At 55.9% G+C, this 25,251-nt stretch overlaps 1 protein-coding gene across 2 annotated transcripts in view; it reads right to left on the reverse strand.

Annotated features, from left to right (window-relative positions):
• NUDCD3 (NudC domain containing 3) overlaps positions 1-24,183 on the reverse strand; it is a 100,107-nt gene extending 75,924 nt beyond the window's left edge. For both annotated transcript variants that reach the window (XM_051853060.3, XM_051853059.3), the window contains exons 1-2: positions 23,651-24,183; positions 17,703-18,028 (exon numbers count right to left, since the gene is read on the reverse strand). In XM_051853060.3, the coding sequence (XP_051709020.3) occupies positions 17,703-18,028; positions 23,651-23,842 (518 nt within the window). In that variant the 5' untranslated portion in view covers positions 23,843-24,183. The remainder of the gene's footprint in view (positions 1-17,702; positions 18,029-23,650) is intronic.
• Positions 24,184-25,251: the final 1,068 nt, after the last annotated feature.

Consider the following 25,251-nt stretch of genomic DNA (forward strand, 5'->3'; position numbering starts at 1 on the left):
CCCAGAGACATCTCGCACGACCCAGTGGGAAGGGTCGACAAAGACCATCAAAAGCATGTCCAGGATCTTGGGTGCTGGTCAGGACCCCAGGAACAAATGCCAGATGTGTGCTCCCAGGCTTGTCCAACCTCTGCCCTGAATGGGCTTTGTTCTCTAACCCCTCCCTCTCCGGAGCACCGGCCCCTCACCCCTCACATCATGACCAAGCCTCTCCTCCCTCGGATCTCAGATCTCAGTCTGCACCATCAGCGCTCTCCAATGCCCACCCGGCCCCCTTCCAGGAGCCACGGCCACGGCCACGCCCACGCCCACGCCCACGCCCGCTCCACTCCGCGGCAGCCGGCAGCCCCCTCCCAGGAGCCACGCCCACGCCCGCTCCACTCCGCGGCAGCCGGCAGCCCCCTCCCAGGAGCCACGCCCACGCCCGCTCCACTCCGCGGCAGCCGGCAGCCCCCTCCCAGGAGCCACGCCCACGCCCGCTCCACTCCGCGGCAGCCGGCAGCCCCCTCCCAGGAGCCACGCCCACGCCCACGCCCACGCCCACGCCCGCTCCACTCCGCGGCAGCCGGCAGCCCCCGGGCTCCGGGGCTGTCAGCTCTGTACTTTCAGCAGCTGGGAAACACATTCTGAGGGGGAGAAAAAAATAGTTACATTAAAACTCTAAATGTGACAAATACATATAATTTACTACTAAATATAGTGGTTACTAAAGCACTAAAATAAATACTAGCATTGGGGCCAGAACTGTGGTGTAGCGGGTAAAGACGCCACCTGCAGTGCCAGCATCCCTTCTGGGCACAGGTTCGAGTCCCGGCTGCTCCACTTCCAATCCAGCTCTCTGCTGTGGTCTGGGAAAGTCCTTGGGCCCCTACACCCCTGTGGAAGACCCGGAGAAAGCTCCTAGATCCTGGCCTCGGATCCGCACAGCTCCGGCCATTGCAGCCAATTGGGAAGTGAACCAGCGCATGGAGGACCTCTCTCTGCTTCTCCTTTGCTCTCTGTGTGTCTCTAACTTTCAAATAAACAAATAAATCTTTAAAAAAAAAATACTAGTATGAACACCTAGAAAATCCAAGAAAATCGACTGAGAAACTACTAGAAACGAGTAAAAGAATTCAGTATCTGCACATACAGAGGACCTACTGAATAAAAATATTAAGATACCACAGAAGAGGGGCCGGCGCTATGGCACAGAGGGTTGAGGCCCTGGTCTGGGGCGCCAGCATCCCATATGGGCACTGGTTCTGGCCCGGCTGCTCCACTTCTGCTCCAGCTCTCTGCTGTGGCCTGGGAAAGCAGGGAAAATGGCCCAAGTGCTTGGGCCCTGCACCCACACCGGGGAACTAGAAGCAGCTCCTGGCTCCTGGCTCCTGGCTCCTGGCTCCTGGCTCCTGGCTCCTGGCTCCTGGCTCCTGGCTCCAGAATGGCGCGGCTCCAGCCGCTGCAGCCACTGGGGGAGGAGTGAGCCAGCGGATGGAGGGCCTCTGTCTCTGTCTCTGTCTGTAACTCTTTCAAATAAAATAAATCTTAAAAAAAAAAAAAAAAAAAAAGATACCACAGAAGAACGTAAGGCTTAAATAAACATGCTAAACATGCTATATCCTGTTCTTAAAGACTCAATAATGTAAAGATGTCAATTCTCCTTAAATCAAACTTTATAAATACCATGTATTCCCAATTAGCATTTCAACAGAATTTTTTTAAAGATTTATTTGAAAGAGTTGAGAGAGAGAGAGAGAGAGAGAGAGAGGTCTTTCATCTGCTAGTTCAATCCCTAGATGGCCACAAAAGAGCCAGGGCTGGGTCAGGTCGAAGTCAGGAGCTTCTTCCAGGTCTCCCACATGGGTGGCAGGGGCCCAAGGACTTGGACCAACTTCTACTGCTGTTAGCAGGGAGCGGGATCAGAAGCGGAGCAGCTGGGACATAAACCAGCACTCACATGGGATAAAGGCAGCTCAGGCAGTGGTTTTACCCGCTATGCCACAACGCTGACCCCTCAACAGAATTTTCTTTTTTAAGGATTTATTTACTTATTTGAAAGGCAGAGTTACAGACAGGCAGAGAGAGAGAGAGAGAGAGAGAGAGGTTTTCTACCTGCTGGTTCACTCCCCAGATAGTTGCAACGGCCATAGTTGCTGCGCCAATCCAGAGCCAGGAGCCAGGAGCTTCTCTGGGTCTCCCACATGGGTGCAGGCTCCCAAGGACTTGGACCAACTTCTACTGCTGTCCCAGGCCATAGCAGAGCTGAATGGGAGGTGGAGCAGCCAGGACTCAAATCAGTGCCCATATGTGATGCCGGCACTGCAGGTGGCAGCTTTACCTGCTACGCCACAGTGCCGGTCCCAACAGAATTTTTATATGGGAAATTAATTTTCAGGAATAGTCAAGAAAAATCTAGGAAAAAAGACTAAACACTAGCCTTACAAGTGTGAAAATTCATTATAAGCTAAAGAAATAAAACAGCAAGCAAAGAGAACACATGCTTCAATATTTGTAAATAAACGGAATGGAAAAGGAAGACAGAATCCAGGAATGTCAGTGGGGACCAGCATCAAAGGACACCACAGAAGAAGGGGGGTGGGGGGGCAGGCACGGTGGCACAGAATGTTAAGCTGCCATATGAGCTCTGGTTCAAGTCCCAGTCACTCCACTTCCAATCGAGCTCCTGCTAATGTGCCTGGGAAAGCAGCAGGAGATGGCCCAAGTCCTTAGGCCCCTGCACCCACGTGGAAGACCCAGAAGAGGCTTCTGGCTTCTGGCTTTGGACTGGCTCAGTCGTGGCCATTGCTACCATTTGGGGAGTGAACCAGCAGATGGAAGATGTCTGTCTGTCTCTCTCTCTCTCTCTGCCCTTCAAATAAACAAACAAATCCTAAAATAAAAAAAATAAAAAAATAAAAAAAAAAGAGGAGCCTAGACGTGGGCGGGCTACTGGCCGCAGCTGGGACAGATCAGGCACCTCAGAAGCCTGGCCACTAAAGCGGCTGCACAAGCTGCAGAGGCCCATCTGGCAACACCCACCAGAACCACAGCTCGGCGCTCCTTCTCAGAACCCCCGGGGCGCACACATCCACCAGAACCACAGCTCGGCGCTCCTTCTCAGAACCCCCGGGGCGCACACATCCACCAGAACCACAGCTCGGCGCTCCTTCTCAGAACCCCCGGGGCGCACACACCCACCAGAACCACAGCTCGGCGCTCCTTCTCAGAACCCCCAGGGCGCACACACGGTCGAGAAATGCACACGGGCTGCACACAGCTGCAATCTGCAGGGCGGGGACTCCTCGCACGCTGACGTCAGGGTCTCCACGGAGAGTACGACTACTCGTCAGGGTCACTAGCAAGGCCAGCTCAGGCCCACAGGATCACAGCTCTGGGAGGCCCCGGGGACTCCAAGGACAGCACGGTGGAGACTCAGGCAAGCAGCTGAGGGCGATCCTGCTCCAAGTGCTCATACGCAACACAGGCCGTGACCGCAACGGCAAAGGGCAGCACGGCACCGGCGACGCGCGATGGTGAGGCTCAGCTCCCACCTCCTCAGTGCACAGACAAGGGCATGCCAGGGCAGCCCTCACTACCACACTGAAAAACATGCAAACGAAGCTGCTTACTTTCATGTTTAACTGTGCCTGTGGACAGTCTGGCAGCAGCTGCTCTTTCCTTACACAGCACAGCAGTACCACCCCTATTCCCAACACCGCTTGTCCTGCCTTAGAACCAACCGTGTGACGTAAGCGGAGCACCTGACCACGGCAACCTCAACCTCTTCATCTGTGCAAAGGAAAGGCCGTCTCGGCACCTTGAAGTAACACATTTTGTCAGGTGCCTGTGACACACCTCCTCCCCGTCCCAACCCACTTGCTCCTGAAGCCTCTGCAACTCCGGCCAGGAGGCCAGGCGGCCAGGAGGCCAGGCGGCCAGGAGGCCAGGCCACCACCCGAAATGGCTTCAGGATCCAACAAACCCAACACACACCACTGCTGCTAATGAGTCCTGTAAGTTTCATTCAAAACCAACCAACCAACCAAAGCAGCATTTTACTGGGGGCTGTGGGGGCGGGCGGGGGCAGTCCTCCTAACAATCTCGGCAGGCTTTCCTGAGCTATCAGAGGCCCTGTGCCTGAGCCTCCCGGAGACGAGCCACGAAAAGGGGAAATGGCAGCTTACAGCAGGTACGGCAGAGCCAGGGCCACAGAGAGCTGGCGCCGGGGAGGCATGCAGGTGCTCCGTTCTCTGTCCTCTCGGGACCTAACAGGCAGCGCACCTCTTGTCCGAGAGCAACACTCACTTCACGCATACAACACGAACTCAAACCAGAAGAAAGGGCGCATGCATGTGGCCCAGCAGCTGAGACGCTCACAACCCACACTGGCGCCTGGGCGCTGTATCTGTCCCCCCCTCCCGACTCTGGCCTCCGGGCAGTGCAGCTCCTGGGAGACAACAGTGATGGCTCAAGTACTGGTCCCTGCCACCACGTGGGGACCCAGCGTTGTCTGATCCAGTCTCAGCTGTTACAGGCATCCAAGGAGTGAGTCTGGTTGGGAGCTCTGTGTGCACATGTGTGTGTGTGTGTGTGTGTGTGTCTCAAATAAATTAATTAAAAAAAAAAAAAACAGGAAAATGAATATACCACTGTTCAGGATATAATGTTCAGAAAAGATACAGGGTATCCAAAGCACGTTAGCACACATGCATACAAACATACATTACGTTCACATACGTAAGAAAAACTACAGAAAATATCCCGAAGAGTTAAGACGGTGGTAGTAATTTTTCTTCTTCACACACTGTCTGATTTTTCCATATACTGTGCGCACTGACAACGATGGGGAAGAAAGGGAAAGGATTTTATTTATTAAGTACAGAGCAGCAGCGCCTCTGAGCTGCTCTCCCGGCCAGGCATCTCACTAAGCCAGCCCCCAGCACCTTCCGTGACCAGGGAACAGGGGCCGTGACTCGGGAGAGGCAGCCCCAGCCCTGAGAGCAGCCGCCCGAGGACACCAGAGGCATGGGCAGGGCTGCTGGCCTGTGCTACAGAACAGCGGTCTCCCTCAGCGTGCAGGTCTGGGGACGCACGCCCTGTGCACAGCACTAGCTGCCAAGACAGAGCTCCACACACGGGATCCGAGTCTGAGGAAGAGACAAAGAGAATTCACCGGTACCCTCTCCTCACATGTGGTGTGCATAGGGACACGTGTGTGAGTGAGCACCAGTCCCCTGTCCTCACATGTGGTGTGCATAGGGACACGTGTGTGAGTGAGCACTGGTCCCCTGTCCTCACGTGGTGTGCATGGGGACACGTGTGTGAGCACCGGTCCCCTGTCCTCACATGTGGTGTGCATAGGGACACGTGTGTGAGTGAGCACTGGGTCCCTGTCCTCACATGTGGTGTGCATAGGGACACGTGTGAGTGAGCACTGGGCCCCTGTCCTCACACGTAGTGTGCATAGGGACACGTGTGTGAGTGAGCACTGGGCCCCTGTCCTCACATGTGGTGTGCATAGGGACACGTGTGAGCGAGCACTGGTCCCCTGTCCTCACATGTGGTGTGCATAGGGACACGTGTGAGTGAGCACTGGTCCCCTGTCCTCACAAGTAGTGTGCATAGGGACACGTGTGAGTGAGCACTGGTCCCCTGTCCTCACGTGGTGTGCATAGGGACACGTGTGTGAGTGAGCACCGGTCCCCTGTCCTCACGTGGTGTGCATAGGGACACGTGTGTGAGTGAGCACTGGGCCCCTGTCCTCACATGTGGTGTGCATAGGGACACGTGTGTGAGTGAGCACTGGGCCCCTGTCCTCACATGTGGTGTGCATAGGGACATGTGTGAGTGAGCACTGGGCCCCTGTCCTCACATGTGGTGTGCATAGGGACACGTGTGTGAGTGAGCACTGGGCCCCTGTCCTCACATGTGGTGTGCATAGGGACACGTGTGAGTGAGCATTGGGCCCCTGTCCTCACATGTGGTGTGCATAGGGACACGTGTGTGAGTGAGCACTGGTCCCCTGTCCTCACATGTGGTGTGCATAGGGACACGTGTGTGAGTTAGCACTGGGCCCCTGTCCTCACATGTGGTGTGCATAGGGACACGTGTGAGTAAGCACTGGTCCCCTGTCCTCACAAGTAGTGTGCATAGGGACATGTGTGTGAGTGAGCACCGGGCCCCTGTCCTCACATGTGGTGTGCACAGGGACACATGTGAGTGAGCACTGGTCCCCTGTCCTCACATGTGGTGTGCATAGGGACACGTGTGTGAGTGAGCACTGGTCCCCTGTCCTCACGTGGTGTGCATAGGGACACGTGTGTGAGTGAGCACCGGTCCCCTGTCCTCACATGTGGTGTGCATAGGGACACGTGTGTGAATGAGCACCGGTCCCCTGTCCTCACATGTGGTGTGCATAGGGACATGTGTGAGTGAGCACTGGTCCCCTGTCCTCACATGTGGTGTGCATAGGGACACGTGTGAGTGAGCACTGGGCCCCTGTCCTCACATGTGGTGTGCATAGGGACACGTGTGAGTGAGCACTGGGCCCCTGTCCTCACATGTGGTGTGCATAGGGACACGTGTGTGAGTGAGCACCGGTCCCCTGTCCTCACGTGGTGTGCATAGGGACACGTGTGTGAGTGAGCACCGGTCCCCTGTCCTCACATGTGGTGTGCATAGGGACACGTGTGTGAGTGAGCACTGGGCCCCTGTCCTCACATGTGGTGTGCATAGGGACATGTGTGAGTGAGCACTGGGCCCCTGTCCTCACATGTGGTGTGCATAGGGACACATGTGAGTGAGCACTGGGCCCCTGTCCTCACATGTGGTGTGTATAGGGACACGTGTGAGTGAGCACTGGGCCCCTGTCCTCACATGTGGTGTGCATAGGGACACGTGTGAGTGAGCACTGGGCCCCTGTCCTCACATGTGGTGTGCATAGGGACACGTGTGAGTGAGCACTGGGCCCCTGTCCTCACATGTGGTGTGCATAGGGACACGTGTGAGTGAGCACTGGGCCCCTGTCCTCACATGTGGTGTGCATAGGGACACGTGTGAGTGAGCACTGGGCCCCTGTCCTCACATGTAGTGTGCATAGGGACACGTGTGTGAGTGAGCACTGGGCCCCTGTCCTCACATGTGGTGTGCATAGGGACACGTGTGTGAGTGAGCACTGGGCCCCTGTCCTCACATGTGGTGTGCATAGGGACACGTGTGAGTAAGCACTGGTCCCCTGTCCTCACAAGTAGTGTGCATAGGGACACGTGTATGAGTGAGCACCAGTCCCCTGTCCTCACATGTGGTGTGCATAGGGACACGTGTGTGAGTGAGCACTGGTCCCCTGTCCTCACATGTGGTGTGCATAGGGACACGTGTGAGTGAGCACTGGTCCCCTGTCCTCACATGTGGTGTGCATAGGGACACATGTGTGAGTGAGCACTGGTCCCCTGTCCTCACATGTGGTGTGCATAGGGACACGTGTGTGAGCACTGGGCCCCTGTCCTCACAAGTAGTGTGCATAGGGACACGTGTATGAGTGAGCACCAGTCCCCTGTCCTCACATGTGGTGTGCATAGAGACACGTGTGAGTGAGCACTAGGCCCCTGTCCTCACAAGTAGTGTGCATAGGGACACGTGTGAGTGAGCACCAGTCCCCTGTCCTCACATGTGGTGTGCATAGGGACACGTGTGTGAGTGAGCACTGGTCCCCTGTCCTCACAAGTAGTGTGCATAGGGACACGTGTGAGTGAGCCCTCACCACAGAGCCAGCCCCTCCATCTTGAGCTCCCAGCCTCCTGAACTGGGACCGATAATGCCCGTTCTATTCATTTATTTACTTCTTACTTATTTTGGAAAGGCAGAGACACGGGCCAGACTGATTTTCCGTCTGCTGGTTCATTCCCCTGGTGCCTCCAACAGCGAGGGCTTGGCCAGACCACCGCCAGGGGCCTGTACTCTAGCCAGGTCTCCCAGGTGAGTGGCAGGGCCTCAGCACTGAGACATCACTGTGCCTCCCGGGATGCACAGGCAGGAAGCCGGATGAGAAACAGGGAATCAGGACCTGAACTGGCACTCCACACGGGATGCAGTTATTCCAAGCAGAGGCTTAACCCACTCGCCACAACGTCCACCACATTTTTTGTTGGTTTTTTTTTTTTTTTTTAAAGTGAGAATGCAGCTATTTAAATTATCCTGCATCAGGGCCTGCTGTGGCACAGCGAGTTAAAGCCCTGACCTGAAGCGACGGCATCCCATACGGGCGCTGGTTCTAGTCCTGGCTGCTCCTCTTCCGATCCAGCTCTCTGCTATGGCCTGGGAAGGCAGCAGAAGATGGCCAAAGTCCTTGGGCCCCTGCACCCCCATGGGAGACCCGGAGGAAGCTCCTGGCTCCTGGCTTCGGATCGGCGCAGCTCCGGCCCTTGTGGCCATCTGGGGAGTGATCCAGCGGATGCAAGACCTCTCTCTTTCTCTACCTCTCTCTGTAACTCTGTCTTTCAAATAAATAAAATAAGTCGTTTAAAAAAATTATCTTGCACCAATGACTTGTAGACTATCTTATGTTTTTATTTCTTTACTTTTATTCAAATAAAAGGCAGACACATACAGAGAGACAGAGACAGAGAGACAGAAAGAGATTTTCCATCTGCCGGTTTACTGCTCAAATGCCCACCAAAGACAGGGCTGAGCTGGCCTCGAATGCAATCTAGGTCTCCCAAGGAGGTGGCAGGGACTAGGTACTTAAGCCGTCACCTGCAGTCTCCCAGGGTGTGCCTTAGCAGCAAGATGGACTTGAAAGCAGAGCCTGGACTGGAACCCGGGCACTCCGATACAGGATGTGGGCACCCAGAAGCATCTTAACCGCTGCCCCAAACGCCCACCCCGAAGTCACCAAATCTCGGATATTTTGTCACAGCAGCCCAAACAACCAGTGAGCAAAGCCAAAGGGGAGGCCCTGAGGGACGTTACCCAGTGCACGCTCGAGGGCTCGCCTGACCCGGGCACAGTGAGAGGCTGAGTCCACCCTCCTCTGCAGGCCGGGGGGGGGGGCCTCAGTGGACGCAAACCAACACACTGCCCGCCCACCACCACCACATCCCTCACCCCAGACACCCAGCCCCAGCACACAGGACAAAGACAACTGCTGCCAGGTGGTAACTGACATTCTTAGTGCTGTTTATTTCTCTTCTTTGTTACAGAATTCTGTTCACACCTCACAAAGGGAGAAGCCCACAGCGGCCTTTCAGAGACATCCCCCCACCACCACCCCACCACCCAGTCCCAGCAAATCCAACTCTCACTCTGCTACCCACAGTGACACCTGCAGGTCAGGATCCGAAGTGCAGGTGGCACAGAGCTGAGAGGAAAGTGCGCCCAGCTCAGACACAGGCCTTGCCCTCTCCTCCCCGACAGGTCTTGTCCTCTCCTCCCCGACAGGTCTTGTCCCCAGGCAGCGGCCACCCAGGCAAGCACACCACAAACACGGAGACACAAACAGCATTTCTCACAATGTCTCTGTACTGAGAACAACTCGAGACTGATTTCCTCACAGAACGTAAGCCCACTGTCTAAGGCAATCTTGCGTGAATTCTGGGTGCCCAGGTTCAGCCTCTTCTCTGAGGAATAGATGGGCATTTCCACCTGACCTGGCCCACCTGTGACAGAAGGGCAGGCATCAAGAATGAAATTCAGGGGCAGGCGCCACGGCACAGATTAATCCCCCGCCTGCGGCACCGGCATCCCATATGAGTGCCAGTTCTAGTCCCGGCTGCCCCTCTTCCAATCCAGCTCTCTGCTTTGGCCTGGGAAAGCAGTAGAAGATGGCCCAAGTCCTTGGGCTGCTGCACCTGCGTTCGAGACCAGGAAGAAACTCCTGGCTCCTGGCTTCAGATTGGCGCAGTTCCTGCCGTTACAGAAGTGAACCAATGGAAGGAAGACCTCTCTCTCTGTCTCTCCCTCTCACTGTAGCTCTACCTTTCAAATAAATAAATAAATAAAAATCTTAAAAAAAAAAAAAAAGAATAAAATGCAGTCCAACTAACTCAGTAGCGGGGGAAATGCCACTGAGGTAACAGCAAAACTAGGACAAATGTAGATTCCCCTCAAATACTCCCCTAGGCATCCAAAAATACTGCACGTGTGCTGTCAGTGTAAAAATACACTCACTGGGTAGACAACAGCACCCCCCAACCATGGGGGCTTCACTCCAACCCCAGGTGCAGGCCTGAAGTGGTGGAGAGTTGTATCTTCTTCCTATACATACACACTGGTGATGGTTTCATTTATAAACTGGGCTCAGTAAGAGATTAATAATAATAATAAACTAGAACAATTTAAACAGAATATTATAACAATTTTTTTTCAAAAATTTATTTATGTATTTGAAAGTCAGAGTCACATAGAGAAGGAGAGGCGGAGAGAGAGAGAGAGAGAGAGAGAGGTCTTCCATCTGCTGGTTCACTCCCCAACTGGCTGCAATGGTGGCATCTATATGGATGCAGGTTCTAGTCCCGGCTGCTCCACTTCCGATCCAGCTCTCTGCTGTGGCCTGGGAAAGCAGTGGAGGATGGCCCAAGTCTTTGGGCCCCCGCACCCGCGTGGAGACCTGGGAGAAGCTCCTGGCTCCTGGCTTCAGATCGACACAGCTCCAGCCGTTGCAGCCACTTGGGGAGTGAACCAGAATATGGAAGACTTCTCGCTCTACCTCTGCATTTGTAACTCTGCCTTTCAAATAAACAAATAAAAAAAAATTTTTTGACAGGTAGAGTGGACAGTGAGAGAGACAGAGAGAAACGTCTTCCTTTTCCGTTGGTTCACCCCCAAATGGCCGCTGCAGCCAGCGCACTGCAGCCAGCGCACCACACTGTCCAAAGCCAGGAGCCAGGTGCTTCTCCTGGTCTCCCATGCGGGTGCAGGGCCCAAGCACTTGGGCCATCCTCCACTGCACTCCCTGGCCACGGCAGAGAGCTGGCCTGGAAGAGGGGCAACCGGGACAGAACCGGTGCCCCGGTGCCGCAGGTGGAGGATTAGCCTAGTGAGCTGCGGCACCGGCCCAAATAAATTATTAAAAAAAAAAAAAAAAGTATAGACTTAAAAAAAAAAAAAAAGATGAACTGTTTATTTCTGGGATTCTGATCCCACATTTACAGACGGGTTTCCACTGCTAGAGCACCAGAGCTGAGGCTGCTGCTTTGTGAAGAAGAGGTTTGTTGAGCGCCCAGTTTTGGAGGTTTGGAAGCACAGTGCTGTCTCCCATAAGGGCCTCCCGGCCACGTCACATCACAGCAGGTGCATCCCTGGGCACACCTCTTACAGGTCCTACCAGCTCTCCACCTCCATCCCAGGGACCAAGCTTCCAGCACGGGAACCCTCAGGGGACAAACCACATCCAAAGGGGCAGTGGGGAGCAAACCACAGGAAGCAAAGCCAGGGCTGAGGGGACGGACTTCCGTGAGCACAAGCTCAGGCTCCAGAGACCTCAGGGCACCAGGGCGTGCAAGAGGGGCTGGTCTGACGGGCAAAGAGCAGCCTGGAGCTGAAGCAAACGTCTGTCGACTATGGCAGTAGGCACAGACTATAATTGTGAAAATTCATAAGCTGTATTCCAAGACAGAACTGTACTGGTATGGAAATTATACTTTATTAAGGCACAAAAGAAAAATATTATACTGCATACAATGATATAATAAAAATACATATGCAAACCATGAAGACATAAGTTTATGTTATCCTAGTCCATGTTTTCCCAGCACCTACGCTGAATTTGTTCAAGTTAAATACGCACGCAATGTGACACTGCTACAGAGTAAAAGCAGTCTGCCTAATACCGGGCAGTCTCCAACAATATGCGCCCACAGGAGGCCTGAGAAACCAGTCACCACAGCCACCTACGGATAAGCACCCTAAGTTACCAACCGGCAGAAGTGCAGCCCTACAGTCTATGGGACACACGTCCTGGACTCTGGCGGACACCTGGGTACAGCAGAGGAGCGCAGCAGAAGCAAGGCCTTCCACGCCCATGGCCAGCCTGGCTGGCAGAGACGTCAGCTGTAACTGGAGGCCAGGGACAGCTCCCTGCTAGGTTCACAGAAAACCAGGGACAGCCGGCCATCAGCACTCCCGCAGCCCCGTCTCATCTGAAACAAAGTGGAGGCTGCCAAGCCAGAACTAGGATTCCTGCGACATACCCAAGTCTTCACTCCACCCGTCACTAGGGGGCAACGTGTGAACCACCTCTAACCCAGAACCCGACTCACAAGTTCAGGAGTGAAAACAGGGCCAAGTGTTGGGCGCTCTGGTTAAGACCTTGCCTGGGACATGCGTATCCCACACGGGAGGGCCTGGCCCAGCCTGGGCTCCGCCACTCCCAATCCAGCTAACAGGACCCAGCTCCCTGCTGATTCACCTGGGAAGGCACAGATGACGGCCCAAGTCCTTGGGCCCCTGCACCCATCTGGGAGAAGAGGATGGAGGTCCCGGCTTTGGCCTGGCCCAGTCCTGGCTGCTGCAGCCCCTGAGGGAATAAACCACTAGTGGATGAAAGAACCCACTCTCTCGCTCTCCATCTGACACTCCAGCTTTCAAATAAACAAATAAGTTTCTTGAATAATAATTTGTTTCCTTGCAGGCTTTTTCTCTGAATAAATAAATACATTTTTAAATGCTTTCCAAATTTAGTACTGGATTGCTCATTTGGGACCCTCCTTTCCTACTTAACATTTTATTATGAATCTGTGTAAGTTAGAGATCAACTGAAAAACACAACCAGCAGCAGACACAGACAGGAGCACAACTGGGGCGGCAGGCGACTGTGGACTCCAGAAACCGAGTAAGCTGCCGACCACAGGAAGCACCTCTCTACCTGAGGGAAGCCCCCGCCCCACAGGCGGTCGGAGAACTGCTCAGGCCCACTCTGAAGGACACCCTCCCCCCTCCAAGGCACTGATTACACAGAATGCCTTCACAGCCCACAGGGAGGACTGCTGGACCGCGTCAGCGAAGACCTTAGCCAGAGAAGGTGACACACGAACCTGGCCATCACCGCCTCCACACAGCCACCTTTAAACCATCTGATACATATGCTGAGCCACCTATGACAATCCAGCACCCTTCCCACTCTGCTGGTGTAAGCTGAAACAAACCAGTGTAGTGGACAGCGACACAGACCGAATGCCCCTGTCTCCGTCCAAGACCCGTGTGTCAACTCCAAGGTGATGGCACTAGGAGCTGAGGCCTCGGGAGAATGGCCACGTGGATACAGTCTGCCTGAAAGGGACTCCAGCCATGTGAGGACAGACAGACACGAAGCAGAGAGCAGACCCTCGCCACCCGCCCAATCTGCCCCACCTCCAGAACTCCGAGAGAGGAATTCCTGTTGTTGGAAAGCCACCCAGCCACGGAGGCTAAGGTTTTCTGTTAGAACAGCCTGAAGGGACAAAGACAACTTTTTGGGCAGGTGCTGTAACATAGTGGGTTAAGCCGGTGCCTGTGACGCTGCCATCCCACGTGGGTGCTCCACTTCCAATCTAAAAATCTAGCTCCAATCTGGGAAAGCAGTGGAAGATGGTCTGAGTGCTTGGCTTCCTGCTACTCACATGGGAAACCCAGTTTCTGGCTCCTGGCTTCAGACTGGCCCAGAACAAGCTGTTACAGCTTTTTGGGGAGTGAACCAGCCAATGGAAGATTTCTCTTTCTCTCTCTCTCTCCCTGTTAACTCTGCCTTTCAAATAAATAAAGAAAACTTAGAGAGAGAGACAACTTTCGAAATCAGATCTTCATGCTCCTGTTGGACTGCTGTACAGAGAGACGACTGTACGGAGAGACGACTGTACAGAGAGACGACTGTACGGAGAGACGACTGGCGAAGGCAGCAGGCAGGTGTTGAGCCTGGCAGTGAAGACACCCACATCCACACGCTAACACCCGAGTCTGACTCCTGGCTCTGGCTTGATTCTCGCTCCAGCCAGTGCAGACCCTGGGAGGCAGCAGGGCTGTAAATAACTGGGTTCCTGCGACCCCCATGGATTGTACTCCTGGCTCCCTGGTTCCAGCCTTATTTACTGCAGGCACATGGAGAGTGTAGCAGCAGATAGGAGCTCATTCTCTCTGTTTATCCAACTGCCTCTGTCTCTCAAATAAATTAAAAACAAGAACATTTAAAAATAAGAAAAATAAGGAGGCCGGCATGGTAGCAGTGTTAGGTCACCACGTGCAGTGCTGGCATCCCATATGGGTCCCAGTTCAAGTCTCAGCTGCACTTCCGATCCAGCTGCCTGCTCGTGCTCTTGGAAAAGCAGCGGAAGATGGCCCAAGCGCATGGGCCCTGACACCCATGTGGGAGATCCAGATGGGGTTCCAGGCTCCTGGTTTCAGCCTTGGGAGTAAACCAGCAAATAGAAGATCTCTGGGGGCCGGCATTGTGGTAGAGTGGGTAAAGCCACCACCTGTGGTTGCCAGCATCCCATGTGGGTGCAGAGATTTGAGTCCCGGCTGCTCCACTTCTGACCCAGTTCTCTGCTATGGCCTGGGAAAACAGTGAAAGATGGCCCAAGTCCTTGGGCCCCTGCACCTGTGTGGGAGACCTGGAGGAGGCTCCCGGCTCCTGGCTTCAGACCAGCATAGCTCCAGCCGTTGCGGCCATCTAGGGAGTGAACCAGCGGATGGAAGACCTCTCACTCTCTGTAACTCTGCCTCTCAAATAATAAATCTTTAAATAAAAAAATAAGGAAAATAAGATGAGCTATGCAGTTAAAAAAAAGAAAGAAAGAAAAGAAAACTCCAGAAGACTGCAGAGCCCCCTTGAGTCTTTGGCTGAACACTAAACGCACACATGCCAAGTGTGACTCCACAAGGCAAGAGGGAAAGCCCTGGGCAGCTGGCCTGGACGATCCCTGGCGCTCACAAAGGCTGGGAGGGTTCAAGTTTCCATCAATCAGAATGGCAACTGGAACATTCAGGAGATACCCCAAAAAAGCCACATATTAGAAAGAGGGCTATGCTAACCCTAGAGACACCTTAAGTAAGCTTAACAACACGCTCAGGCTGATCTGCAAATAAATGAACTGCCTGAAGAGCAAAGCACAGCACCTTGAGAGAAAGAAAACATAATCCAGAAATTAAAAAACGTCCATGTCTAGCATCCAATCAAAAATTGCCAGACATGCCAGCGCCACGGCTCACTAGACTAATCCTCCGCCTGTAGCACCGGCACTCTGGGTTCTAGTCCTGGTCGGGGTGCTGGTTCTGTCCCGGTTTCTCCTCTTCCAGGCAAGCTCTCTGCTGTGGCCCGGGAGTGCAGTGGAGGATGGCCCAAGTGCTTGGGTCCTGCACCCGCATGGGAGACCAGGAAGAAGCACCTGGCTCCTGGCTTCGGACCAGTGCAGCATGCTGGCCATGGCAGCCATTTGGGGGTGAACCAACGGAAAAGGAAGACCTTTCTCTCTCTCTCTAACTCTGCCTGTCAAAAAAAAAAACACACACACACACACACACACACACACACACACAAAACAAAACAAAACAAAAAAACTGCCAGACATGAAAAAAGCAGGAAAATGTGACTCAAAAATCAGCAACCAAGAACAACAGCAACAGAAAGAGCAGGTAAAGACTCCAATTATTATGAATACCTCACAGGATTTAAAGGAAACAGTAAGGAGAGAATTCAAAGCTATAAAAAAGAAATCAGAGGGAACTTGCAAAGCTGAGAAATAAAACATCAGCAACAAAAATTTACTGAGTTTAACTCAAGATTAGACACTAAAGGAAAAAAAGCATTTCCAACAAATAGACCACACCTCCAAGAAACAGAGGAAACGACTTCAAATGAAGCACAAGGAGGAAAGAGACACAGGCAGGGTGGGAGGGAGCCCAGAATAAGTTCAAAAGTCTCAAGCAGGCTAAACACAAGGAAACTACTAAGGGCAGCTGGCCTGGGACTCCCGCATCCCACATGGGAGTGCCAGGTTCAAGTTCTCCTCCACCTCCAATCCAGCTTCCTGCTAATGCACACTCTGGGAGGCAGCAGGTGACAGCTCATGTTCGCGGATCCCTGCCACCCACATGGGAGACGTGGACTAAGTTCAGACTCCCGGCTTCAGCCTGGCTATTGTGAGCATTTGGGGAATGAACTAGCAGACTGGAGAGCTCTGTCTCTGTCTCTCTGTTTAAATGAATATGAAAAGAAAACCACACCAGAATAAATCATTATCAAATTGCTAAAACGGATACACAGATTATCTGAAAAGCACTCTGAAAGGTGGGGGACATAGGATGTGCCACTTGTGCAGGAGACAAGGAACTCCAACTCATTCCTCCTCGGAAACCATGCAGGCCAGAACACACTGGAACGCATGCTTTACAACGGTGGGAGAAAAAAAAGTCAATCTGAATTTCTATGTCCAGCAAAAATATCCCCAGAAGTAAAGATGGAATAAAGGCATTTTCAAATGAAAGCTGAATGAATTCATGAGCAGCACATATACACAAGAAACATTAAAGAAAGTTCTTTGAAGCCAGTGCTGTGACACAATGGGTTAAGCCACTGCCTGCAGTGTCGGCATCCCATACAGGTGCCAGTTCAAGCCCTGGCTGCTCCACTTCTGATCCAGCTCCCTGCTCATGAGCCTGGGAAAGCAGTGGAAGATGGGCCAAGTGCTTGGGCCCCTGCCACCGTGTGGGAGATCTGGAAGAAGCTCCTGGCTCCTGGCTTCAGCCTGGCCCAGCCTTGGCCATTGAGGCCATTTGGGGAGTGGACCAGAGGATGAAGACCTTTCTCTAACTCTGCCTCTCAAATAAATAAATAAATCTTAAAAAAAAAAAAAAATAATACGGCAAGTTAGCTCTTCCAGCTAGAACATATCAGCTCTCTAGGACACATCAGCTCTCTTGCCTCCGCCTCTACTTCCAGACTCCAAGCCTAACTCAGCTCCTCCCCTCAGAGCCCCACGTGCAAGACCATCCTCCCCCACCACCTTGGTCCACCTACCCAACACCTGCTCTCAGGAAGCGGCAGAGCCAGGATGCGCATCCGGGCCCTTCCTTAGGCCGCCCCTGCAGGCAGACACCACACCTCGGGCACTGTGGGCCCACAGGCCAGCAGCACAGACACACCAAGAACCAGAATTGAGTCACTAAGGCTAAGCCTCACAGAGTTCAAGTGAAGGCCTGGGGGCAGCCAGGTGCTCTCGTGGGTCTATGACTGTGGACGGGTGTCACCTCACCTTTCCAGGGAAGATAATGAAGAGGACTCAGGCCACTGAGCACCCACCCTGTGCAACCGAAGGCTTACCATGCAGTCTGCACACATCACGACATCAATCAACACTGACCAAGCACGGAGGTGGTGCCAACACTGACCACCAGATGTCCACACGAAGGAAGCTGCGGAGCAGGAAGTCCTGCCTGGGAGCCGCGCTGCAGCACAGCGGACAAAGCTGCCGCTCGCAGCACCGGCAGCCCCAGCAGGTGCAGTGTGAGTCCCAGCTGCTCTACTTCTGATCCAGCTCCCCGCTAATGCACCTGGGAGATCGGAGAAGACAGTCCTTGGGCCCCTGCACCCACGTAGAAGCTCCTGGCTTCAAACTGGCCCAGCTCCAGCCGTTACAGCCAAGTGGGGAGTGAACCAGCTGATGGAAGATCTCTCTTCTTCTCTTTCTCTCTTCTGTCAACTGTTCCTTTCAAATAAATAAATCTTTAAGAAAAAGGAAAAAACAAAGACATACCTGGAGCTGGCTGGAGGCTCCGCAGGGACTTGAGCAGCATCCGAAGCGGCTACAGGAGCTCTCTCCTCCTCCGGGCCACCGGCCACCTCCTGCCCCGGCCCCTGCGGGCCTGGAGGCGGAGCTTTCTCCACCTCTTGTGGCTCGCCCAGCTCTGGGGTGGCGTCGACCTCTACTTCCTGGACCGGGATGGGGACCGGCTCCTTCTCAGCTGCAGTGGCTGCCACGGCCTTGGCCTCCTCTTCTTCCTTTCTTCTGATCTTCTCTTCAAGTTCCTTCCTCCTCTTCTCATCATCCTGACGGGCCATGTGGTCAAAGGTCTTGAATACCTAAAACCAAGCAGCCAGGCAGTCGTCAGCCGTGCTCAGCACAGACTGGAAACTCTGCAGAAACGTGGCAGCACCCTCTAGGCAGCGAATGCAAGGGCAGGGATCAAAAATGTTTCTCACTGGCAACACCAAAACACTCTGTAACTTCACCAAAAGACGACGGGAACATGGTCGTTAACAGGGGGCTCCAAAATCCACAAAACTGAAAGCTGACAAGCCAAGGCAAGCTTGTTCACACTGCACGACGCACTGCGCTGAACTACGAGTCGGGAAGGCACAACTGGGCATAGCAGGTAAAGCCACCACCTGCAATGCCGGCATCCCATATGGGCGCAGGCTAGACCCTAGTTGCTCCACTTCCGATCCAGCTCCCTGCTAATGGTCTGAGAAAGCAGTAGAAGATGGCCCAAGTACTCAAGCCCCTGCACCTGCATGGGAGACCCAGAAGAAGCTCCTGGCTCCTGACTGGACTGGCCCAGCTCAAGCCATTGTGGCTATTCGGGGAGTGACCCCGCAGATGGGAGATCTCTTTCTGCCTGCTTCTCTCTCTCTGTAACTCTGCCTTTCTAATAAATAAATAAATCTTTAAAAAAAAAAAAGGCACAAAAACATGCTTGAACTCAATAGACAAAATGCAACCCGATCTACTGACATGTCGCCACCCTCTCTGCCCCAAGGAGACACAGCGCAGGCATTTAGCCACCATCCATCGGGTGCCTACACACAAGGGACGCAAAGAAAAAATCCAGTGACAGTTCCTGCCGCCTAAGAACTGAGAATCCTTGGCCGGCGCCATGGCTCACTAGGCTAATCCTCCACCTGCGGCGCCGGTACACTGGGTTCTAGTCCTGGTCGGGGCGCCAGATTCTTTCCCAGTTGCCCCTCTTCCAGGCCAGCTCTCTGCTGTGGCCCGGGAGTGCAGTGGAGGATGGCCCAAGTCCTTGGACCCTGCACCCCATGGGAGACCAGGAGAAGCACCTGGCTCCTGGCTTCGGATCGGCACAGCGCGCCAGCCACGGCGGCCATTTGGGGAGTGAACCAACGGAAGGAAGACCTTTCTCTCTGACTTTCTCTCTCACTGTCAAACTCTGCCTGTCAAAAAAAAAAAAAAAAAAAAAAAAACCCTGAGAATCCTGGTGTGTAGCCAAGCCCTTACCCTTTTCTGGGTCCCAGTCACAACAGCAAGGTAGCAAGGTGCCACCAGACAGACCCCCACCCAGCCCTAAGAGAGCGCTGATCCCTGTCAGACTGCGGGAGGGGATGAGCACTTCCCAGGGAGAAAATCCAGGGAGAGGGAAGGAAGGGAGGGGACCCTGTGCAAGAAGACAGGTCTCCCATGGGGAACCAGCGGGGACGCCAAGCTCCAACCCCACTGGAAGGAAGGATCCGGACACGGACCTGGGAAGTGGGCGGGGTCCCACCCCAGGAGCAGGGCCTGCCACAGAGCGCCAGCACAGAACCACGCCCAAGCTCCTAGCGACTCGCAAACCCTCCCAAAATCTTGTGAGGAAGACAGCGTCGACACTCCACAGACGAGGAAAGGAACCAAGGCTCAGGGACTGAAGGGACTCTCCAGGAGAAAGGGGCACCGACCAGTGACAGGCCGCGCAGGCACGGGAAAGCAAGCCAGACAGCAGCAGGCCCAGCCCCACGCAGCGGAGCCTGAGTCCTCAGTGCACTTCCTGTGTGCGTTCACGGCCACCCTGCCCCTAGCACCCAGATCTTCCCAACACCACGAAAGCAAGCCACCAAGGCCCCTCTCCTACACCCGAGACCTGATGCCCGTGGCCCTGCCCCGCGCGCCTGCCCACCGGCGCCACCCAAAAGCTCTTCCATGACACCAGGGCCTGCTACAGCCACACCTTCTCATGCTCACTCTAGAGTCGCAGTTCATGTGTGACCTCCAAGCAACCTCTCAGATGACAGGAGCTGCAGGGACTGTCCCAAGATGTCCCAGTGCGTCACCTGAGCAACAGGACCGGCCGGCTCCCTGACCCGCAGGTGCGGGACTTCCACGCAGTGCTTCTCACGTAGTCATCAACTGCAGTGCACGGCACGTCTTCCTGAACCACCTCCTCCTCCAAACACCGCTAACTTACAGACACAGACCTCACCGCGGCCAAGGGCTCGCACTCGCCCACGGTCCACTCCCCAGGCCAGCAGGACACGTCAGAGCTCCAGGACGGGGCGGCCGGCACACCCACCCAGAGCCTCTCCTCCTGTTCCGGCACTCAGCACCGGCGGGGGACCCGGCGACGGAGTCTTCCGCCATGGAGTCAAGGGCAGAGAAGAGAAAGCTCCTAAAAGGCGGACGAGCAGGGGTCGGGTCAGGAGACGGCGCTGGGCTGCAGCGGGTCCCAGCCTGCGCGTTTTAAGGCTCCACCGCCCAACAAGACCCCTGGCAACAGTGACAGGGCCTTTACGAGGGTCGTGCCGAGCGGGCTTCTGTGGAGACAAGAGCAAGTGGCCAGGAGTGGAGACAAGAGCAGGTGGCCAGGAGTCACCCAGACGTTCTCAACCAAAGCAGCCAGGGGACAGCGAGCGAGGCTGATGGCTCAGAACCTCTTCCAGAAAGCAGGCCGCCCCTCCGCCATCTGCTGGCCTCTGGGACACGGCCCGTCCCTGGAACCACCCCCAAGATGTCCTTCACCTCTGGCCACTCCAGTGACCCACCTCCTGAAAGACTCAGTTCCGCAGCTCAATAACCCCCAGGCCCAGCCTTCTTTGCACAACCTCAAACTCCACTTACCTGCAACTACACCCCTCCCCCCCCCGGTACACCCTGGTGACAGGCCAGGTAATGCATTACCATTGTTTTTTTAAAGAATTATTTTATATATTTGAAAAAGTTAGAGAAAGAGGTAGAGCCAGATAGAGAAGTCTTCCATCCACTGGTTCGCTCCCCAAATGACCCCAACAGACAGAGCTGAGCTGATCTGAAGCCAGGAGCCAGGAGCTTCCTCCAGGTCTCCCACGTGGGTGCAGAGCCCCAGGGATGGAGCCATCTTCCACTGCTTTCCCAGGCCACAGCAGGGAGCTGGATCAGAAGAGGAGCAGCAGGGACTTGAACCGGCGCCCATAAGAGATGCTGGCGCTGCAGGTGGTGGCTTGAACCCACTGTGCCACAGCAGAGGCCCACATTATCATTATTGATATGGGGCCCAGAACAGGCAGCGAGTCAGGATCAAATGAGCTGGAAAGTAGTCTACAATTTCTGTCTCCAGCCCCGCAGCTCACACACCAACCCCGCGTACTCACGTCCCCATGATGCACCCAGGCCTCCTATACAGAAGACCCCACGTGAGACGCCTGCCACGAAACCCTGGCTGGCCTCACACACCACAGCGCACCCACGCCACACGGGCACACTCACTTAGGGGCCTTCCCCGCCCTCACACACCACAGCACACCCACTGCACACGGGCACACTCACTTAGGGGCCTTCCCCGCCCTCACACACCACAGCACACCCACTGCACACGGGCACACTCACTTAGGGGCCTTCCCCGCCCTCACACACCACAGCACACCCACTGCACACGGGCACACTCACTTAGGGCCTTCCCCGCCCTCACACACCACAGCACACCCACTGCACACGGGCACACTCACTTAGGGCCTTCCCCGCCCTCACACACCACAGCACACCCACTGCACACGGGCACACTCACTTAGGGGGCCATCCCCGCCCTCACACACCACAGCACACCCACTGCACACGGGCACACTCACTTAGGGGGCTTCCCCGCCCTCACACACCACAGCACACCCACTGCACACGGGCACACTCACTTAGGGGCTTCCCCGCCCTCACACACCACAGCACACCCACTGCACACGGGCACACTCACTTAGGGGGCTTCCCCGCCCTCACACACCACAGCACACCCACTGCACACGGGCACACTCACTTAGGGGGCCATCCCACCCCATAAAAGGGGTCACGGGACGTGGGGCGGCCTTTTCCAGCCTTCTCACGCGCGCGCTCTCTCCTCGTGAGCACCTCTCGACAAGGGGCCGCCACACTCATACCTGAATGTATACTCACTCTCTCCCTTTAAATAACCTCGCCTCTGTCTTGAATTCTTATCTCCCACAGGAGCCAGATATTGGAACAAAGACGGGGAGACTCGTCCCTCCAACTGTGGATCCCCCGACTCTTCCCTCCCCTGCCTGGGTCCCTGCTGCCGCGCCCCCACGACACTCACTGGCCGACAAATCTACTGAGTGAGCGTGTCAGGCCAGACTCGGTGCTTCGTCAATAGTCACCAGATAAACGGACGCATCCATCCCCGATCCAAGGATCAAGACCACCCTCTGCCGGCGTGCAGAGTTAGAGTGACACTCCACGGTGGAAACACGGACCCAGCAGACTCACGTTCCTTCCTCCTCCACACCTCTCTGCAAGCTACTGCCATGCCACTGCGGAACGGCCACCCGACAGTGCAGAGTGTTCAGTTCCAGCTCTGTGTGTTCTTGGCCAGAGCGCTTAACTCTGCTTAACTGGTGCACCAAATTCACCCTTACCTATCCCACGGGAGCCCTGGGAAGACCAGCTGCGAGACCACCACGACACTGTCACCCGGTCCTCCCGGCAGCCGCTGTGCCAGCTCCTGGTGGCTGCCACGGCACCAGGCCACGGGTAAGGATGCGGAATGGCCTGCGCTGCGCGGGCCACAACCACACACTCCTCACACGCTCTAAGCCGCAAGCTCCTTCCTGCCGGATCCGAGGGAAGCAGCACCTGAGAGGCTGGGGCACCTGGCACAGCGACTCGGACAGCACCGCGCCAGGGGTCACCGACAGCACGTCTGCCTCCCAGCTTCCCACACACAGGCTCAGCGCTGCGCCAGCACTCACCCCCAGCCTCACCCAGTCCCACCTCGCCCACAAAGCCTCGGTTTCTCTCCATCGTCAATTTGTTTACTGATCATTTCAAAGTTAGGGAGGGAGGGAGGGAGGGAGAGAGAGAGAGGGAGAGAGAGAGAGATAGGGATTTGCCATCCACTGCTCCGCCCCCCAAGCGCCGGCAACAGCCAGAGCTGGGCCAGGCCAAGACCAGGGGGGGCTGGTCGCCATCCAGTCTCGCACCTGGGTGGCAGGGTCCGAGTACCCGGCGAGCACGGCTGCCCACAGCACGAAGGCAGAGTGGACAACACGGCCGGGACTCGAGCCCCAGGGCTGTGATGCGGGATGCGGGCCTCACGCGGCGCGCCAGGCGCCCAGCCCTCAGCCCCCATTTCTTTCTTCCCTCCCAGCTGGCTCCGGCCCACAGCCGGCCTTGCAGAGCCCCCTGAAGCCCACCTTCGCCGCGCCCGTGGCGGCCGGGTGCGGACCACGCTCGGTACACGCTTACTGCAAGTGCCAACTTCGCCGGGTCGCTCCCAACTCGCGACCAGCCCAGCCTGGGAGGCGTGCACCCCGAGTCCGGAGGCGACCCTAACCGCCCCTCCAGGGCCGCCCTGGGCCGGCGAGCGCGCAGGTACCCCCCGGCCAGCGGGGCGCCCCCCACCACCCGACCCCCGCCCCGCCCCGCCCCGCCCCGCCCGCGGCTCCCACCCCTCCCACCGCGCAGCCGCGCCCACGGGAGGGAGGCGCGGCCCACACCTGTGGCCGCCTCACCTGCAGCACCAGGGCCTGCGCCGCCCCCGGCGGGAAGCCCATGCGGTCCGACGGCTGGCGCAGCAGGCGGTAGAAGTCAGTCTTGCGGTAGAGGAAGCCAAACAGCACGCGCAGGAAGTCCTGCACGTTCCCCACGTGCTGCAGGATGCCCAGCAGGGCCTGGTCGTACAGCTCCGCAGCCCCGGGCTCCATGTCGCCGTCGCTGTCGCCACCCAGGGACGCGCACACCGCGGGTCCCGCGGACCGCCGACCGCCACTTCCGGCGCGCGCCCAACCGCTCCCCCGGACAGCTCACCCGCGGAACTTCCGGTCCGCCCTCGATCTGCCCCGCGACCCCGAGCGGCCCCCACTCGCCACGTCCCGAAGATCCCGCCGCGCTTTTCCTAGGACAGCGCTCTCCGAAAGAGCCGGCTCTGGGACCCGACAAAGCTGCTACGCGCAGGAAAGCCGGTGGCAGCCGTGCGAGGGCCGGCTGGCGGCCATGTCTGAAGCGGGCGGAAGAGCCGTGGCGAGGGCAGCGTCACGTGATCGCGGGAGTTTGGTCACGTGGTGCGGGAAGCCTCGTCCCTCCGGGTGTCCCCAGCCGCTGTTGGGAGCGTGCGACCCTGCTCTTAACGAGGGCAAATGCGTGCGTGTGGTTTGTGTGGGTTTCTGTGGGGGAGCTTGAGAAGCAGAGAAACGCCGAGCGTGTGTGTCCACGCACATGCAGGGAGTCCAGTGTGCAGTCGTGTGAAAAACACAGGTGCGTGGGGGTCCAGCAGCCTGGACTGGTCAGACAATAATAATGACGACGATGAACGCTAATGCGCATATCCGTCGTAAATACACCCGTGTCTGTCGAAGCGTATCTTAAAAACGGAAAACACGATACTCACAAAAATGTGCAGTGAACGCAGATCCAAGAGGTGTGGAGACATCCAGCGAGATGGCTGAGCGTGCGTTCGAGCTGGGTCACAGGTTTTCAGGGAGTGGGAGCTGGAGAACACGCCGCCCTGTCGTTAGGCTGCTGGCGCCCACAAGACGATCCACCCGAGGGTTTCTTTTCCAAGGGATGCGAATGGTGTTACCTGGACGAAAAGGGAACGCGGCCTCGTGCTGTGCGAGGACGCTGTGTGTGCAAGTGAAAACCAGGCGAGGGCGGGCGCTGTGACGGAGCCGGTGAAGTCTCTGTCTGCAGTGCGAGCGTCCCACATGCTGCTCCACTTCCCATGCAGCTCTGCTGTGGCCTGGGCAGCAGTAGAAGGCCCAAGTGCTTGGGCCCCTGCACCCACGTGGGAGACCGGAAGAAGCTCCTGGCTCCTGGCTTCAGATGGGTGCAGCTCTGGCCGTTGCGGCCAACTGGGGAGTGAGCCAGTGGATGGAAGACCTCTCTCTCTGTCTCTGTCTCTCTCGCTCTCTCCCTCTCTCTCTCTCGCTCTCTCCCCCTCCCTCCCTCCCTCCCTCCCTCTGCCTCTCTGGAACTCTGCCTTTCAAATAAATTAATTAATTTTAAAAAGAAGAAGAAAACCAAGTGAAACTGTTACCGGAGAAATGGCAGGGTTCTTGTCTTAGCACAAGAAAGAATTCGGGCGTGAGACAGAGAGTAGTGGGAGGTAAAATAG

Source organism: Oryctolagus cuniculus, chromosome 16 (assembly GCF_051225735.1).
Source record: "Oryctolagus cuniculus isolate XC-2025 breed Fujian yellow rabbit chromosome 16, ASM5122573v1, whole genome shotgun sequence".
NCBI classification, from domain to species: domain Eukaryota; kingdom Metazoa; phylum Chordata; class Mammalia; order Lagomorpha; family Leporidae; genus Oryctolagus; species Oryctolagus cuniculus.